Genomic DNA, 17060 nt, shown 5'->3' on the forward strand with positions numbered 1-17060 from the left:
AGAGATTTTGATCCGTATGCTGTGCTCCGTACTCCGTACTATGCTTGCCCGAACCCGAAGTGTGCGAACGTGGGCATAACGCGTAAATGCTTGGCATGGGATTACATTAAATTTCCAGGGTCCCCTGGAGGCGGGTCTCATATCCATAATAAATTGTGGACTCTCTTCCCCTGTCAGTTCTACTTTCTAGACCTTTAAGAACCAGCCCTCTTCTCTCCTGTGTGCGCCTCTATTCTCCAGTCCTTCTCCACCGAATACACCCTCTACGTTCCCAAGACACTATGGTCTCTACTCTTCACCTCTGTCTCCTGGCCGTATCTCTATTTTTCAACTTCTCCTCCGCATTCCCTCTCGTCGGCCGCGACATTCAATGGTCTTTCACACTTTTTCCGTCAACCTCATGCAATGGAACTATTGGTGACCCTCACGTCGGATCTGGCAGCACAGGTTGTCGCGCCAATCTCCACAGCGTTGCCTCTGCCTACACCCTGAATTCTGTGGCCGAGGGCTGCCGCATCGAGTTGTTCGACAACACCATGTGCGATCAGAACGAATTCTCCGACATCGCCAGCCAAGTCAATGCCACTCAAATTTGCCGCATGGCTGGACCAAGGCGCCGCTACGGTTCATACCAAGTCACCTGTGCCTGAACATTTTCAAACCTCCTTCCGAAAGTCACTGTCTCATACAGTAAGGGTCCCCCGGCGGGCTCCTAGATCCTATGGACAATTTGTTGAAAGTCGGGAGATTGATTGGGATCGCTTGGTGGACAAAGATCTATATAGAATTTTTAATGATACCCTTAGATTCAATGAAATGAGTTTTACGATCGTCAAATTTGGAAACCCAGCACCCTTCTTTTCTGCTATGTACTCACTCTTCGACAGGAGTTCAATCTACGGCCATCGCTGGTTTATGCGCCTTGGTATCGAGCGGGCTTTGCCGATGATACATGCTACATGGGCATTATGAAAGTAGAAGAGTTTCAGCTTTCAAGGGATCCGCACAGTATCTCGCTACCTCCACAGCGGCGAATGCGTGGCCATGCAAGTTGACCAGGATCAGCTGGATGAAACAGGGACGCGCAATGATGGGTAAACTGATACATCAAGGATAATTTTCCGCGCGACGCGCCGGGGTCAATACATTCAACATATTACGACCAACACCTTGGACATGTCGAAGTTCATGGTTGACGTGTATATTGTGGAATGTTAGACCGCGTTTACGGATATACAAAATTTCTTCAGTCTTCTCACATTTAACGCGCGGTTATAGCTTTATCCTCCGGGAACACCAAACTATGCAAATCTGTGCATGCGTCACTCTCATTCGCTAGAAATTATCAGATCTCGTCCGTCCGCTCGGAGTTAAGGCAGAGAATTTCCAAGAATGGATAAACTCCGAGGGAAAACTACAATGCCGCAAGCGGATGAGCACCTTTTCGCGTGTAGTTGTCAAAGTATTAATATAGCCCATCCGCAATTCCTTTACATGGATATCTACTGCAAGCTGTTGAGTCATGACAGTAAAAGCCGAGTCATTGGAGGGTGACACCAGCCCACCGGCTGCTGTATCATTCTTTGATCCATCCCTCAAGGAGGTTCGACGGCGGGTATTCTACCAGTGGGCTCGCACTTGTAAGAAAACATCCAAAAATATCGGGAGTAAGAGAACACGATAGAAACTGACAGAGACCAGTGTTGATTTTGTGCGTCTTCATATTCGGTGTGCTATCTCTCTTCTGGGGCTCCCAATACCGCACTGAGGCCAACTACCCAGCATTGAAGGTATGGGTCGTCGATTTTGACGGCCAAGTTGATCCATACCGCTCCAACGACGTCTTAGTCGGTCCAGCAGTCATCGATGTCACCAACAGGATCCTGCAGTCTGACAGTCTCCACCTCGGCTACAGTATCAAATCCCCCGCCGACTTCAACTATGACCCTTGGGCCGTGCGCAAGGGCGTATACGATGAACATGCCTATGCAGCTGTGATAATCAATCCAAACGCAACAACGCTGCTCCGGGATGCAGTCTCTAATGGCAATACAACCTACGATCCAACCGGTGCCATCGAGACCGTGATCATCTCCGCGCGCGATCAAGCATCCTACTACAATTATATCCTACCTAACCTAGCCGTGTTGCAGCAGATGGTGCTAGCAGAGTTTGGTCCGCGTTGGGTCCGGTCTCTGACCTCGTCCGTCAGCAACCTGTCGTCCGTGCCCCCACAGGCGATCAACCCAGCCATTGGATTCACGACCGTTGATCTACGTCCTTTCGCCCCGGCTGTTGCTGCGCCGGCCGTGACAATCGGTCTGATCTATCTGATTATCATTGCGTTTTTCAACTTCCCATTCCTTATGCCTGTCCATGCCCTGTTCATGAAACCAGATGGCCATCCGCCGCTGAAGGTGCCACATTGGCTCATCTGGCGAGTTCTCTCAAGCATCGCGGCTTACTTCTTCCTTTCCCTGTGCTACTCTCTCGTGTCTCTGGCCTTTCAGATTACATTTGACAATGGCCGTGAATCGGATGTCCTCTCCGCAAGTAATCCCAATGCTTATGGTCGTGGCTCATTTGTCGTGTTTTGGATGCTGAACTGGGTTGGCATGGCTGCTTTGGGATTCCCCTGCGAGAACATGGCCATGATTCTAGGGTTCCCATGGAGTGCCTTTTTCCTGATCTTTTGGGTTATCACGAATGTTGCTACAGGGTTTTATGCCATCGATCTCGCCCCGGGTTTCTATAGATGGGGGTATGCATGGCCATTACACCGAAGTAAGTTTCTCTTCACTGTGGTCAAGATGCTCTGTTGCTGTTGATCTAACTTCCTTTTCCAGTTGTCGAAGCTATGCGAACCATCCTTTTCGATACCCATTCGCGGATAGGATTAGACTTTGCTGTTCTGTTCATTTGGATTGCAGTATCATTGGCCTTTTATCCATTTGCTGCCTTCGTCATGCGGTGGAAGATGAAGCACGGGATGTAAAGCAAGGAGAAAATAGGCAATGAGTAGGCAGGGAGAGTCAGTTGACTATTAGATATTTTGCAACCTTGATGGCTGCCCAGGCGTCATGTACAATAGATGGGCTAATTATGTATATAAACGAAATGCATGAATGGCTTTATTAATTGTGTCCCGGTGAAAGGGTCCTACTTCGGCAAAGAGTTGGATATATATCGCTCTCAACGCCTCCATGGCCAAGGATTGTTGAAACCCTCGTGTTTCGTATTGAGCAATCCATATGGTCACAAGATGGGGTGCATTGATACTTCTAGGAGAGGCTCGCAGAGCCGAATAAAAATAGAGATAGGATATACTATTCTGCTAGTGTTTGATGGATTGTCAAAGATAGAGCGTATTTACTGCTATGAAGCCATCTATATAGCTTTATGGAGACAATTTTACCGTTGATACAAAGTTGCCCAGATTGCCTTGTTCTTGGAACCCGATCAGAATGTCTCTTGTATCACTTCATCAAGTCCATACTATATACATTATGTAGTAGTGATATCACCTTGCCCACCACCAGAAGCCTGACATATCAATTGGAAGGCGGGACTTTGATTCATGATCTGGGTAAACCCTGCTGTATATTGCTCCAGAAAAAATCGAAAAAGATTGAAATATAGAGCAAGTCGCATCAGTAACTTAGGAAAAGGAACGCAGAAAGAAGATATTCCCGACGACCTACTTCTTTTAAACTTCAACGTCTGTTCTGCGGATTTGTCACCTGACCGCTTGTTCACTGTTGATATAGTCTTTTCCCTAATGACAACTGGACATTCACGGTTCCGGTCACCCTTCCATCTATTGTGCACTTTATCAATGACCCGAATCCGAGACAACTATATCAATTGGGAGCCTCGGAGCAACGGCCCGCCTCACCCTCGATTTCTCTCTATATCTCCAGACTACCTAAGAACATGACTTCCCTCCTCAAGTGGGCCAGGACCGCTATAAGAAGTGGCCACTCGCCTGTGCTTCGGTTTCCAACAGGTGGGTTTGAAGTAATCAAGCCGTCAAACACCTTTGAAGAAGAGCGCTTTGAAGAGTTTAAGAAAGGACGCTACTATCCTGTGAATATCGGTGACATCTTAGTATCCAAGTATCAGGTTGTTGGCAAGCTGGGTTTCGGAACTACTTCAACAGTATGGCTCGCTCGTGATCTTGAGTATGCCGAAAATCATTGAGTCTTGGAGTCAAAATATGCTGATTCAAGCAGGGATCATCGATATGTCACATTGAAGGTGTACACAGCGGATGGTACTAGCCAAAGGGAGGTACAGACTTATAAATTGTTGAGCCAGGGAGATAGACGGCACCCGGGCTATGCCCATGTGAGGAGTGCATTAGATGGATTCACGATCCTGCATCAAGGGAGCAGTTATCAAGATAACGAGCATCATTGCGTTGTCCAAAAGCCCATGTGGGGGAGCTTTCGACATTTAATGTATCGCTCCCCGGAGCATCGGCTTAGCGAAGATCTTCTTAAAAGCGGACTTAAGCAGATCTTCCTTGCGCTTGATTATCTCCACAACGAATGCCAGCTTGTTCACACCGGTGAGGATACATATCTTTCAATTGACATCAACCAGGCGAGGCAACCAACAAAGATTTCTAGACATCAAGAGCGATAATATTCTCCAGGAGCTCGAAGAGATGTCAATACTTGACAGGTTTACCGATAGCGAGATGGAGCATCCCTCGGCGCGGAAATTAGTTGATAACATGCCAGTCTATGCCTCTCGGCGATTTGAATTACCTCCAAAATTCAGCAGGGCAGTTCTTAGCGATTTTGGCTCAGCTGTACGGGGTGATGAGAAGAGGAGCCATGATGCTCAGCCCACTATCTACAGGTCACCAGAAGTCATGCTAAAAATTGAGTGGAGCTACTCCATTGATATTTGGAATGTTGGAACTATGGTTCGTTCCCCCTTCTAACACCTTGTCTTATCTTCGCCACTAAGCGGATGAAAATAATAGGTATGGGATTTGTTCGAAGGTAAACACATGTTTACTGGAATGGACCCAGATGGCAAGGGTTATTCCACCCGCATGCACCTTGCGGAAGTAATCGGAGTACTGGGTCCTCCTCCTTTGGACTTCCTCAAGCGCGGAGAGCGAAGTTGCGAATTCTTTACTGAAGATGGTATGCCACGCTTGAACCTAACCTGAATCTTATTGTTCTGACGCGGAGGCATGTGTGACAGGACATTGGAGAAACCAAGTCGATCTTCCCGGTGGGATGTCCTTAAAAAACTCCGAGGAGCGCCTGAATGGAAGAAACAAAGAGATGTTCCTAGATTTCATGAGAGGAATGCTTCAATGGCAACCAGAAGACAGAAAGACAGCTAAGCAATTGCTTCAAGATCCATGGCTAGAACACAGAACATAGAAAAATACTCCTCCCTTCATTGACCTGTACAGGAACAACGAATTACCACGGGGCTCATATTGGAGAACAAATTTGCAAATATCCATCCAATTCTCTTCTGGAATTGCCAGTGGTGATGTATTCGAAAAAAGGAGAATGCACTCGTGAGAGCATCCGATTCAAAAAATACTTACGTGTAGCGCTCCGCAAAGCCCATAGATGGGGGCCCATGGCCCAACCCGTAGTAGGCTATGGGCTATAGATGAGCCTGGGAGTACCACCACTTCTTGACAAACCTTAGTGATTTGAATTATTCTTAACCAACGCATTCTATCTTATATTTTAACGTGATACATAAATTTCACTTAACATTCATAGATTATGTATTTAGATAATAATGTATTACTACAATACAAGTGCTAATTACGGGGCTCAAACATAGTGTAATTAATATTTCAAAATGTTTGCATTGTGTGGTGCTAATTGGGCTTATTGGGCCCGGACTCGGGCCCAAAGCCCAGCCCATTTGTGGGTTGGGTTGGGTTGGGCTATGGGCTTTGTGGGCTTTGCGGAGCGCTACTTACGTAGATAGATAGCAAAAGCAGAAAACGAACCTCAACATCAATAAGTCTGAATTCCATTGACATTAAATTTATTCAGAAACAGCAAGTCAATGTTAGAATGTGACCAATTACGAGCTTTCCTTCCACCGAGCCTGAGCTTCAAATGCCTTGTCAAGGCGCATGTCGAAATATCTTCCGATCAACTCCTCTAGCTTTACCTGGATGCGATTCAACCGCATCCGTGCATCAACTCTTGGACTCTGGCCATAATTCGCACTCAGATGATTCAGAGGCGCATGGAGCATTCGAGCCTCGAAGGCAGAACGAGATTGGCGATTGGCCTCGATTCGTTTGCGTAGATACGAGCTCCACATAGCAAATTCCTGGTCTATGTCACTATGAAAAAGGGAAGGGAAAACGCGAAGCGAGTTAACATGGGAATTGGCGAATCGGGGCCCTTTCCACTCATGATGATAGCAAATCAAGACCTTGAGGAGGGCAGCGCCAACATGTGATGCTTATGACAAGTGCCCCGGCAATGCGGCTCCCGAATCGATGAATAAGTACAAAGGTAGCACCACCATCCGAGTTAAAGGTGGGATCTTTCTGAATCCTTGTATCATCCACATTCTTGCTAGGATCGTGCCCGTACAGCCAGTTCAGCGTTCCAACGTTCTCAGCCTCACCGTCATGTCTCCCTGCAAAGCGCATGATAATGTCCAGAGTGGCTGATGCCGCAGTGACACAGATAACAGCAATGTAGGGCCAGCCTGAAGGGTCATAGTACACGGCACCGACACTGTAAGCGAAACCCAGAGCTACCAGGGTTAAAGTGGCCGGATGAAGGATGAGGCACTTAGTGGCGAGGTGGCGCTGCTCAGCTACCGAGACGGCGACAAGGTTCAGTGCAGAGGCAATTTCGAAGTCTTCAGTTGCTACATCAGTTGATTGCCCTGGAGACACGATGGGGTTATGTGCGCCCTGGTTGGTACTCGGGTTCGCCTGGCGGGTCACTTTCTGGTTAACGGCGTCCTTTGGCCTTGCAGTGGTGTCACTGTCTCCTAGACATAGGGATGTTACTATATGCGCCATGGTGAATTGTCTCCGATAGATCGGAGTACCCAGAGAATAGAGTTTGAAAGTGCGAGGACTGCCAGGGTAGGATGGACGTGTTTGTACTGACATCAAAGGGTTTCACAGGGAAGCAAACAGCATTGAGACGGGTCGGGCCAAGACTGTAAACTACGAAACTTCACAGTATGTACTAGGGGGCTGAGTTGTTGTGTACATAATATGTTCTACTTGTATAGTAACCTCTCGCATAATTTAGAAATCTGCGAAGGCTGTCTATCTAGATCCAGCGTGTGCCTTCAAAGAGCAATCTTAGGGACACAAAGATAACTGGATTCCCCTCGAAGACTGTATTGCATTATTTCGGTGCATTTCCTTCACATGTAGGTGTGGAATATGCTACTGGGTATGTAGTAGATGTATGTAGCATGAGGTACATGTAAAGTATGAGTGATGTATATGAGGAGGACTGTGAGAACCTATAGAGAAAGATCATGTGACTGAGATATTCAAACAATAGGCTAATTTGAATTCATATTCCCCGTCCGAAAGAACAAAAAAAGAAGCCTACAAACCATCCAGTCTAGGCTCTCGATATGTGTCAACACTGAAGTTCAACCGGAGGAAACCGGAAACGGAAACGTAAAAGACCCCCACTTGCAACGCTCAGAGATCATTTGATTTAAAGAAAATTCTCTCCAAAGCAAAATCCAATGGCCTGGAAAACATGGGATTCCGCACACCTGGCGTATTGAGCATTATATTCGCTGCTCAAGGCGCCTTTTTACTGGCTAATGCCGTCTATACCTTGGCATATCCTTCCGCCACATCGAAACTCCCGGGTTTTTCTATGGCTGAAATTCCTGGCTATACATTTCAGTGCCTAGGATAGGCTTTGAATTCTCTACTTTTTGATGTTATGTGCTTGCGAATATCGTAGTGTGACCTCTCTTTCTACCGGGACAATTTACGCCATCGCGAGCTGCCAGTGCAATATTCCCATGAGGGTTGCTTCGATTCCTGGTCTGTTCGCCGGTTGTGTTTTCTAATATAACCATGGCGCTTGCACTCGGGTTACGGTCTTTGAGGTCTGTATAGGGCTGCCGAATGCCACAGCACTTGTTTAGAATCAATATATATGAGACTCAAGTATGTGCTAGTAGTTTATTCGTGAAGTGTCCAACTGAGGTGGAAGAAATGGAGGATTGTTGCATGAGATACTTCACGCAACACTGAGAAGTAAATACTATTTCGTTCTCATAGCACGAACATACACATCGGGGAAGCAAAGGGAATCGGGATTTCTGAATTGGACGGGCCGAGGCCAAGCGTGTGTCCATGAGGCCGAAGTGGAGTATGTGGAAAGTCAATCAGTTTAAGCATCCAGACAACCTTCGATACAGAACTTTCGGGTGTTGATTGCGCCAAGGCTAGGTCTCCTGGTTCACAACCGATCAATCTCCGGCAGGAAGCCGAGAAATTTCCTATGGATGTTTTTTTTTTTTTTTTTTTTAGATCAAGTCTGGCGTCTGGGGAAACGCATATTTGGAGACAATGATAGGGACTTCCCTTTTACCCACATGTCGATACCTGATGTACATACTCCGTACCATTGCCGGTTAATCCTGAGGTTCAACGTTCAAAGTACATAGTGGATGACCGGCAGCACACCCAAAGCCGATTCGTGCATGAGTCAAAATGTGCGGTCAGCTATGAAGACAGAGGCTAAATCGGCTAAATCAAAGCAATTCACCCGGTTCAGGAGCTCGGATGTGGGGAATACAGTTGACTTCACCTCAAATGAGACAGTCATTACTTCTGGATTGTAGCTTAGATGGCGGCTTCAGACAATCTCATCTGGACTAGTACATCGTATACAGCCATTGAATGAAATGCAAGTTGGGTGTTGAGATTGATGAATCTCCAGATTTTGAAATCCGCGGGGTCCCCGGAATTTCTCCATCCGGTGGAGCTCCGAGTCCTTTGAACGACACATGCCGACTCAACTCCCATCATCTCCCTTCTAGCCATTCGACGTTGCATACTCCGTACGGTCTTCCCGAGTTTATCCAGCCGTTTCCGGATCTCTTGCCAAGAACCGGTTAAATTCTGCTTGAATATCACGCACGGCCCAAGGTTATTGCAGCCACTGACGGTCTTGCAGTCCAATGCCACGCTAGTCGAGCCTTTCCCGTCTCACAGCCGATCCGACCTGCCCACATGGCTTGATGAGGAGAGGAGACCGAAGCTTGGTCACCAATGGGCTGATTGGGCCGATTACCTCATGTTTCCAGGTTTCGAACCCGATCATTTCCCCCTATATCCCCATGGGGCTAAGTTCCCGGGGGAATGTTGAGTTCGAGCTCATTATCCGTAGCCGAGCAAATAAATACTCGCAGATCCCCCGTCAAGACGTAAAGGTCGCGTTAGAACTTTTTCCGATATCTGCCATTCTCTTTTTACTTTCAGTTTCATCTGAAGTTGGGTTCCTTTGTATCATCTATCCTTATTGATCCGTGTTTTGATACACCATGGTGGCTCCTCTTGCGGGAGAGACAGCCGTGTCGGCCAAACGTGCTGAGCTGTCAGGCAAAAATGGGTTCAAGGGCCTGATCAGCAACAAGAAGACAACATGTATCGGACTTTTTGCCTCACTCGGAGGGTTGGTGTATGGATGTAAGTTAACGAAAACATGTCAATATACTCGTGAATAGAATTTGATATCATCCAGATAACCAGGGAATGTTCGCTCAAGTTCTGACCATGCCGGCATTCCAGGCAGCGGTATGTGTATCACTCGTCAAACCCACCATTTTGCACTGCTAATGGCTTTCTACCCATAGACCCAAGACTATGCGAAAGAAACTGGTATTAAGCAAGGAATGCTCACGTCTATCCTCGAACTTGGTGCTTGGGTGGGCACATTGGCAAACGGATATCTCGCCGATGCACTCGGCCGTCGTCTGACCGTTTTGGTTGCTGTGGTGGTGTTCTGTGTTGGTGTCATTGTTCAAGCTTGTACAGCGAGCCCAGACTATGTCTTCGGAGGTCGATTCGTGACGGGTCTGGGTGTTGGTAGTTTGAGTATGGTTGTGCCGCTGTACAATGCAGAACTGGTGAGTGAATACGACAACATCGGGAGTTCTAGAGGGGAAAATGACTAACAAAGACGGAAGGCACCACCGGAGATTCGTGGTTCACTTGTGGCTGTACAGCAACTCGCCATCACCTTTGGAATCATGGTCAGCTTCTGGGTAGGTCATGTCCGTTCTAGTGAAATATTTTAGTTCTGACGTTTGCAGATTGGCTATGGAACAAATTACATTGGCGGTACCGGGACAACACAGTCGGATGCTGCATGGCTGGTCCCAGTCTGTATTCAAATCGTGCCCGCTGTCGCCTTGGCTGTGGGTATGATGATGTTCATGCCGCAGTCCCCCCGTCATCTTATGAACACCGGTCGTGAGGAAGAATGCCTGGAAACACTGGCTCGTTTGCGTAGCGCACCCCAGGATGATCTTCTTGTTCGCATTGAGTTCCTTGAAATCAAGAGCTTGTACCTCTTCGAACGAGAGACGGCTGCCGAGAAGTATCCCAACTGGCAGGATGGCTCATTTTCCAGCCGTTTCAAGATCGGACTACATGATTACATGTCATTGATCACCGACAAGTCTCTGTTTAAGCGTACGGCAACAGCGGTACGTTTGGTGTTACATGTCGCCCTCCCATGAATATTGCTGATGATATCCTAGTGTATGGTTATGGTGTTCCAACAATGGAATGGTAAGATATACAAAAAGCCGAATATTGAAACCACCACTAACATTCTTATCTAGGCATTAATGCAATTAACTACTATGCGTGAGTTCCCAGAAATGCAGTTCCGGAGTAGAAGATACCCGCTGACACTTCCGCAGACCATTCATCTTCAAGGAGATGCATCTAGGTGGTAATACAATCTCGCTACTTGCCACTGGTGTTGTTGGAATTTTTGAATTCGTTTTCACCATCCCTGCCGTTCTGTGGGTTGACAAGGTTGGACGAAAGAAGATCCTAATTGCTGGTGCAATTGGAATGGCATCCTGCCACTTCATTGTCGCGGGTATCATTGGGGCATACCAGGGTAGCTTCGAAGAGCACCAAGCTGCTGGTTGGGTTGCTATTGTCTTTGTTTGGATTTTCATCATCAACTTCGCCTACTCATGGGGTAAGTACACACTCCTAGCGCAGGTTAGACTTTGCTAACTGTCATTCTCCTCCAGGACCTGTTGCATGGATTGTTACTTCCGAAGTGTTCCCACTCAGTATGCGTGCCAAGGGCGTCAGTATTGGTGGTAGCAGTAACTGGGTAAGTCACGAGATAGCACAAAATTACATGGAAATCTCTAACTGGGTACTCTGCAGTTGAACAACTTTGCAGTTGGTACTGCTACATCTCCTTTCCTCCAAAAAAGCAACTTTGGTGCATTCATCTTTTTCGGATGCATCACGACCATCGGTGTGCTCTATGTCATTTTCTTTGTACCCGAAACCAAAGGTCGCACTCTGGAGGAGATGGACGAATTGTTCGGATCGGTCGGGCTGGCAGCTGCGGATTCTGGACGCAAGGAACGAATTGAACGAGAAATTGGGCTTCTCGCCCTTGTCGGCGCAGAGCCTGCTGGTGAGAAATCTCCCGAGGCTGTGATGGATGAGAATAAGGTCGAGGTGTCGAGGCACGAGAATGTCGTGCCTACCCTGAAGAATTAAATTGAGGCAAGTTACCTTGAATTCAAACGAACTTCAGATCGAGAGGCCGACAAATTTTGTCAGTATGTATTGGCAAGTGGTCGACATACATATTAGCTTCTATACGGTGTACAATTCCTTCACGTTTTCTTCCCTCCTTACTCTGTACTCCATACCTGAATGGAAACCAGATGCATAACACATATCACATGCACCTAATCGAAGGTATCGTAAGAGAAACGAAAAAAAAAAAACTCGTGTCAAAAGAACCAAAATAATGAGTTTCATCTCATGGCGGAGTACGGAGTACTCCGTACGGTATAGTAAATGGAGGGCCAAGGCTGGAGGCCTAACACCTGTCACATTTTAGGTCATCACTGTGTCTTGGACAGGTCGTTTTGACTTCTTCGCCTCTCATTCTCCTTCTTTATCCTCAAATTATCCCAACCCATCTCTCATTCTCTCCTAACACAAATCCCCACAATCCAAAATGTCTACTACTTCCACCACCTCCGCGAGCACAACAGGCACTGCCTGCGGCGCCAGAGTCTGGGAAATTCCCACAACTGATGCAGCCTGTGCTGGTATTGTCACTGGGAATATGACCGATGTGATGGATGAGTGTTGTAAAGACGCCGAGGTCTCCAAGTATGAGAACAACTGTGGCATCTACTGTCTCGCCCAGGGCCAGGATATCAACGAGCTCCAGTCCTGCCTCTCCAGGAAGAGCGGCAACTATCACGATGTCTTCTGCAACGCCGCTCTCAATGCGACCGCCACTGCCACTGCCACACGCTCCAAATCCACTTCCTCGGGCACTAGCACACACTCGTCTACTACCTCGACTTCCACGAACGCTGCGATCGCAAACCAGCAAATCTCCAAGTCTGGTCTGGGACTGATTGGACTCCTTTTCAGCTCTGCTTTAATGGCTGTTATTGCTTAAATCCGGGAGGTCCACGGATGGGTTGGTGATTGTTTCGGGGGAAGGATTCAACGACCGTTTCGATGATTGGTTTTTTTTTCTAGCGGATGAGCGACTTTGTTTTCTTTACCTCGCATCCTCTGGGCGTGGATTCCTTCAATGTAAACTAAGATTTGACATGCATAATCCATTTTAATATCCCTTTTCGGTCTAGAGGATCACCTGACGTCAGGAATAAGCCCCGGGGACACAGTCAGCTTAGGATAATATCCTGTCCCTCCAACACTCCCATCTCCCTTAGGCCATTGAATATCCAATATCGCTAGATAAAGCTGCCAAAATGTCATCGATTGCAAAGACTGTCATCGCGACAGGCGCCTCGTCGGGATTGGTGAGCTGCACCCCTTTAGAATATCCACACTCCAGCTAACATGTTGATAGGGATTTGAAGTAATCAAGCAGTTACTCCAGCAGGCACAGCCATACAGCTTCATCCTGGGCGTTCGTGATACAGAGATGACGCGTGTTGCGTACGATGACCTGAAATTTGACACTTCAAAGCACAAGGTCTCTATCTTGCCCCTAGATCTTTTGAACCTCAAGAGCGTGCAGTCGTTTGCGAAGCAAGCACTCTCTGAATTGGGTCAAAGACCATTGAACAATCTTTTCCTCATTGCGGGCCTCGCCACCAGCGCCGATGGACCGGGACCTCATGGCTCAAAATGGTGCGAATCTTACGTAGTAAATCATCTAGGTATGTTAAGGTTCCATGCATCGGCTACTGAAGAGAACAGTAAGGGACGCTGGAGCTAATCATTCGTGAATCACAACTCACAGCTCAGCATTATCTGACTCACCAATTTGCTGAGGTACTATCTGCCTCGCAATCCCGTATCGTCGTTGTATCTTCGGGTGCAATTCGTAATGTGAGAGAAGGCGATCCAAGTAAGTCTTGTTCCATATTTTCAGTCGTGTCACCAAAAGCACAGGGGCTCACAATGCTGACTTCATATTAGGCACTCTTGATGTCGACCTTAAAGCAAACTCAGGCGCGAGCGCAAAAGTAGTGTACAGCGCATCGAAATTCACCCAGCTTCTCGGTGCACACTACTGGCGCCGTAGCCTCCCAGATTGCTCAGTCGTAGCCGTCTCGCCGGGTCTCATCCCGAACACTAAACTTGCTCGGCATTCAGGCCTAAAATTGACCATGGACATGCCCGATGCCAAGACTGTGCCAGAGGGTAAGGAACTTGGATTTAAATTTTTGGTTTGAAGACGGTATCTAACCATCAATAGGTGCCCAAAGTATCCTGCGCGCAGTCACAGCCGAGAATCTCCCCGCTGATCCAGAACAGATTTTCTTGACCAGCTGGGGTGAATGGTGGCCCAAGGATGTCTATGCATCGAGTCTTGATCCTGTGTTACAGGATAAGTGGTGTTTGAGCAAGGAGGACATTGAGAAGTCCGAGCCGGTATTCCAGGAATAAGGAGCATTGTATGAACATTTTCAAAAGGTGGGCGACCACGGATACATAAGTCTCTCATTAGACGATTGCCCTGCCACAATCATCACCGCCTTCTTGAAGTCTTGAGACAAACCTATACACTCATTTCAATTTCAAGACCAACTTCAATTTCTCTATCATTCTTACTAGATATGCGGCCTGATGATGTCTTTTAAGTTTCCCAAAAGGACTTTTCAGCGGTCTGCTTAGATATCTTGAAGATAGTTCGAGGTAGATAGTAGAAAGAAGAGTACATGTGAATGAGACACAGGCTTATTATATTTGCAAATATAGGGGACAATCTATATGTATATAACTAGCATGCATGCATCTATACCGGAATTTTCCAATCGATCCGAATCAGTCATTCTCTGAAACTCAAACAATGGACTACATCAGCATGCAAGACTCTCAATCTACTCAGCGTTCGCAAGCTTGCGCATGGCAGCAAAGTTAGGGGATCCAAGACCAGAGACAGGGTCCCAGCCCTTAGTAGCGTTCCAGCTTGCACCTGGAATGGATGGGCTCCCGTTAGGGGCGCCGCCGAAGCGGCCATTGCCATCACAGCCCTTGCTACCGCCGTCGACGATGTCTTTCAGGCCATCGCGACCGACGGAGTACAGCCAGGGGTTGAGGAAGCCCATGGGTGCCTTCTTCGCCTTGAAGCGGGCATCGTTGAGGAGAGCAATGATTCCGGCAAAGGCAGGTGCCGAGCAGGATGTGCCGTCAACGCTGGTCAACGAGCCCTTGTTGTAGATGGCGTAGTTCTGGCCTTGTGCTGCGACGTCGGGGAATGCTCGGCCCTTAGCGTTGAAAAGGCCGGACCAACGGTTGCCCAGTTTGTCGAGGTACTCAGACACAGCGTTTTCTTGCCATTTCGGGCGGTCCCAGAGATCGGAGAAGCCGCCGGATGAGAAGTACACGGCCTTCTCTGGAGCGGTGTGGGTTGTCGCGCCGACTGATGTCACCCACGGGCAGGCAGCAGGGAATTGGGGTGGGAAGTGGGTCGCGTTCCTGCCGTCGTTGGTCTGGCAAGCGGCGCCAACGCCGGAGTCACCAGATGCGAAGATGACAGATACACCACGGCTGCCGAGCTGTGAGAAAAGGTTGCAGACACTGCGGGCGTACTTCTCGGGGATGCTCTGGAAGTGGGTGTTAGAGACCGACGAAACCATAAATAATAGAGAGGGGATATCATACCTGCTCGTCCTCGCCATAAGAGGTGGAAATCACCTGGGGCAGGTCCTTGCTGTCCAACTTGAGCACGTTCTGGAGGAACTCAAGGTACGGCTCGTTGTTGTTATCATTAGGATCAGGCTGGTCGAGATCGGGAACAAGTTGACCACGACCACCAACACTAAATTCGGTAACGGGAACAGGAGAGCTGACTCCAACAATGTACTGCAAGTCGAGGTTTGCCTCGCTGCTTCCAGATTTCGACTGTTGATCATTACCACCACCATTGAACTGGACAACGGAGAAGTTCTGGCCCTTGGCAAAGGGTGCGACATTTTTCTCGAATAATTCCAGATCAGCGTAGCGTGCATACTCCTCCAGGTAGCTGGCAAATGCGACCTTGTTTCCATTGGTATCACTGGCTTGGTAGTCACCAACATTGTACATCTCCTTGAGGCACTGGGGGGTGATGACGCTGTTGCAGTCCGGGGAAGCGGACATAGCCTTCGAGCGGAAAGCTGCATCTGTTTCCTTGACCTGAGTGTGTGAGATGGCCCCATTGGCGCGCAGCTGGCCAAAACGGGTGGTTGGCTGGATCATGTTGATGTGTGACTTCAAAGCCTCTGGAACGGAGTACTTGAGTGTGCGAAGACGCTCAATGTGCTTTACGCCGTTGACGTAGAACTGGAAATTGGCTGCCAGCAGCTTATTTGCCGTCTCCACAGTCGTGTAGAAGGTCATCCAGTCGGCATCCTGTTCGATCTTGGTAATACCCGCACCTTCGAGCCAGTCACGGATCGAGTTTACGGACTCCGCGCTGGGCTGCAGCATCCGCTTCATCTCCTCGTGGGTAGTGAAGTGGTGCCCATAGCTAGGGTGATCAGGGGTTGACATGTCCATCACAGCCGCTTCGAATCCGGCAGGATCTCCTTGTGCCAGGGCAATTTGTAGCTTCATAGGCTGATCAGCCCGCGGTGTGCGAGAATATCTCCATCCTGTGGGTGGGTCAGCGTATCGATTCCATCGGTTGAGTTTAGAACACAAGTTACTACACAAGTTACTCACCCTGAGGAACAGAGGACAAACTCTCAAATACATTGGCTGCAGCTGAGGACGCGAGAAGCGACAAGACCGCGAGCGACAAAGCTCCGCGGTTAAAAAGGGATACAATCATAATCAACACGAGTGATATGACACCCTCTCAGATACCGGTGCCTTCACACAGCGAATACAGGAAGTATAAATAGTCCGGCGGGAAATTATCAAAGCCAAATGAGGGGTTAAGACCGTAAAGTGGTATTTATTATGGTTGCATTTGTGGGGGGGAATGAATGGGGCGATAAAGAATGTTGAAGAAGTCCAGGATAATACAAGGTTGAAAAGGACGGAGTGCTTGAATCGAAGGTTCGCGTCATCTCCTTGGCATAATAGATTCCACTGTTCCTGTCCAGTGGACTCTCGGTGGATTCCCGTTTGGTGAAACTGTTCAGAATCAATGACTGGCGGTCGTGATATTGCATCGGGATCTCGCTACTCCGTCCATGGTGACCAACAGCCATCCCAATCCGAGGGTAAATTGATGATAGGATCGATACGGTGTACTCTGTACATGCTCCGCGTCGAGATAAGTCGGCTATTCCGTTGTGATTTTGAGTGCGTCCGTCGGGGTCCGTTAATGATCGGCAGGGGATGACCCACTCTGAGGGAA

General features: G+C 48.1%; 8 protein-coding genes across 8 annotated transcripts; 6 read left to right on the forward strand and 2 right to left on the reverse strand.

Annotated features, from left to right (window-relative positions):
• Window positions 1-281: 281 nt before the first annotated feature.
• N7500_005661 (uncharacterized protein) lies at window positions 282-650 on the forward strand (the record flags this gene model as incomplete). The annotated part of the gene is made up of 1 exon (XM_056676805.1): window positions 282-650. The coding sequence occupies one exon, from the start codon at window positions 282-284 to the stop codon at window positions 648-650; it is 369 nt and encodes a 122-aa protein (XP_056531805.1).
• An 872-nt stretch (window positions 651-1522) lies between these two features.
• N7500_005662 (SNG1 family protein) lies at window positions 1523-2995 on the forward strand (the record flags this gene model as incomplete). Its single annotated transcript, XM_056676806.1, has 3 exons — window positions 1523-1640; window positions 1702-2784; window positions 2847-2995. 3 exons carry the CDS (start codon window positions 1523-1525, stop codon window positions 2993-2995), a joined length of 1350 nt encoding a protein of 449 aa, XP_056531806.1.
• A 938-nt stretch (window positions 2996-3933) lies between these two features.
• Window positions 3934-5185, forward strand: N7500_005663 (uncharacterized protein; the record flags this gene model as incomplete). Its single annotated transcript, XM_056676807.1, has 4 exons — window positions 3934-4181; window positions 4233-4570; window positions 4632-4933; window positions 4994-5185. 4 exons carry the CDS (start codon window positions 3934-3936, stop codon window positions 5183-5185), a joined length of 1080 nt encoding a protein of 359 aa, XP_056531807.1.
• An 890-nt stretch (window positions 5186-6075) lies between these two features.
• N7500_005664 (Acyl-CoA N-acyltransferase) lies at window positions 6076-7039 on the reverse strand (the record flags this gene model as incomplete). Its single annotated transcript, XM_056676808.1, has 2 exons — window positions 6076-6404; window positions 6436-7039. 2 exons carry the CDS (start codon window positions 7037-7039, stop codon window positions 6076-6078), a joined length of 933 nt encoding a protein of 310 aa, XP_056531808.1.
• Window positions 7040-9549: 2510 nt separating this feature from the next.
• Window positions 9550-11767, forward strand: N7500_005665 (uncharacterized protein; the record flags this gene model as incomplete). The annotated part of the gene is made up of 10 exons (XM_056676809.1): window positions 9550-9694; window positions 9750-9802; window positions 9862-10134; window positions 10195-10272; window positions 10321-10716; window positions 10771-10801; window positions 10855-10879; window positions 10936-11225; window positions 11281-11366; window positions 11423-11767. 10 exons carry the CDS (start codon window positions 9550-9552, stop codon window positions 11765-11767), a joined length of 1722 nt encoding a protein of 573 aa, XP_056531809.1.
• Window positions 11768-12236: 469 nt separating this feature from the next.
• N7500_005666 (uncharacterized protein) lies at window positions 12237-12692 on the forward strand (the record flags this gene model as incomplete). The annotated part of the gene is made up of 1 exon (XM_056676810.1): window positions 12237-12692. The coding sequence occupies one exon, from the start codon at window positions 12237-12239 to the stop codon at window positions 12690-12692; it is 456 nt and encodes a 151-aa protein (XP_056531810.1).
• Window positions 12693-13011: 319 nt separating this feature from the next.
• N7500_005667 (uncharacterized protein) lies at window positions 13012-14158 on the forward strand (the record flags this gene model as incomplete). The annotated part of the gene is made up of 5 exons (XM_056676811.1): window positions 13012-13062; window positions 13113-13425; window positions 13509-13616; window positions 13688-13912; window positions 13968-14158. 5 exons carry the CDS (start codon window positions 13012-13014, stop codon window positions 14156-14158), a joined length of 888 nt encoding a protein of 295 aa, XP_056531811.1.
• A 434-nt stretch (window positions 14159-14592) lies between these two features.
• N7500_005668 (S53 family peptidase) lies at window positions 14593-16526 on the reverse strand (the record flags this gene model as incomplete). The annotated part of the gene is made up of 3 exons (XM_056676812.1): window positions 14593-15318; window positions 15377-16347; window positions 16418-16526. 3 exons carry the CDS (start codon window positions 16524-16526, stop codon window positions 14593-14595), a joined length of 1806 nt encoding a protein of 601 aa, XP_056531812.1.
• Between the last annotated feature and the right edge of the window lie 534 nt (window positions 16527-17060).

Source organism: Penicillium coprophilum (genome assembly GCF_028826855.1).
Source record: "Penicillium coprophilum strain IBT 35676 chromosome Unknown utg000004l_segment0_segment0, whole genome shotgun sequence".
NCBI classification, from domain to species: Eukaryota; Fungi; Ascomycota; class Eurotiomycetes; order Eurotiales; family Aspergillaceae; genus Penicillium; species Penicillium coprophilum.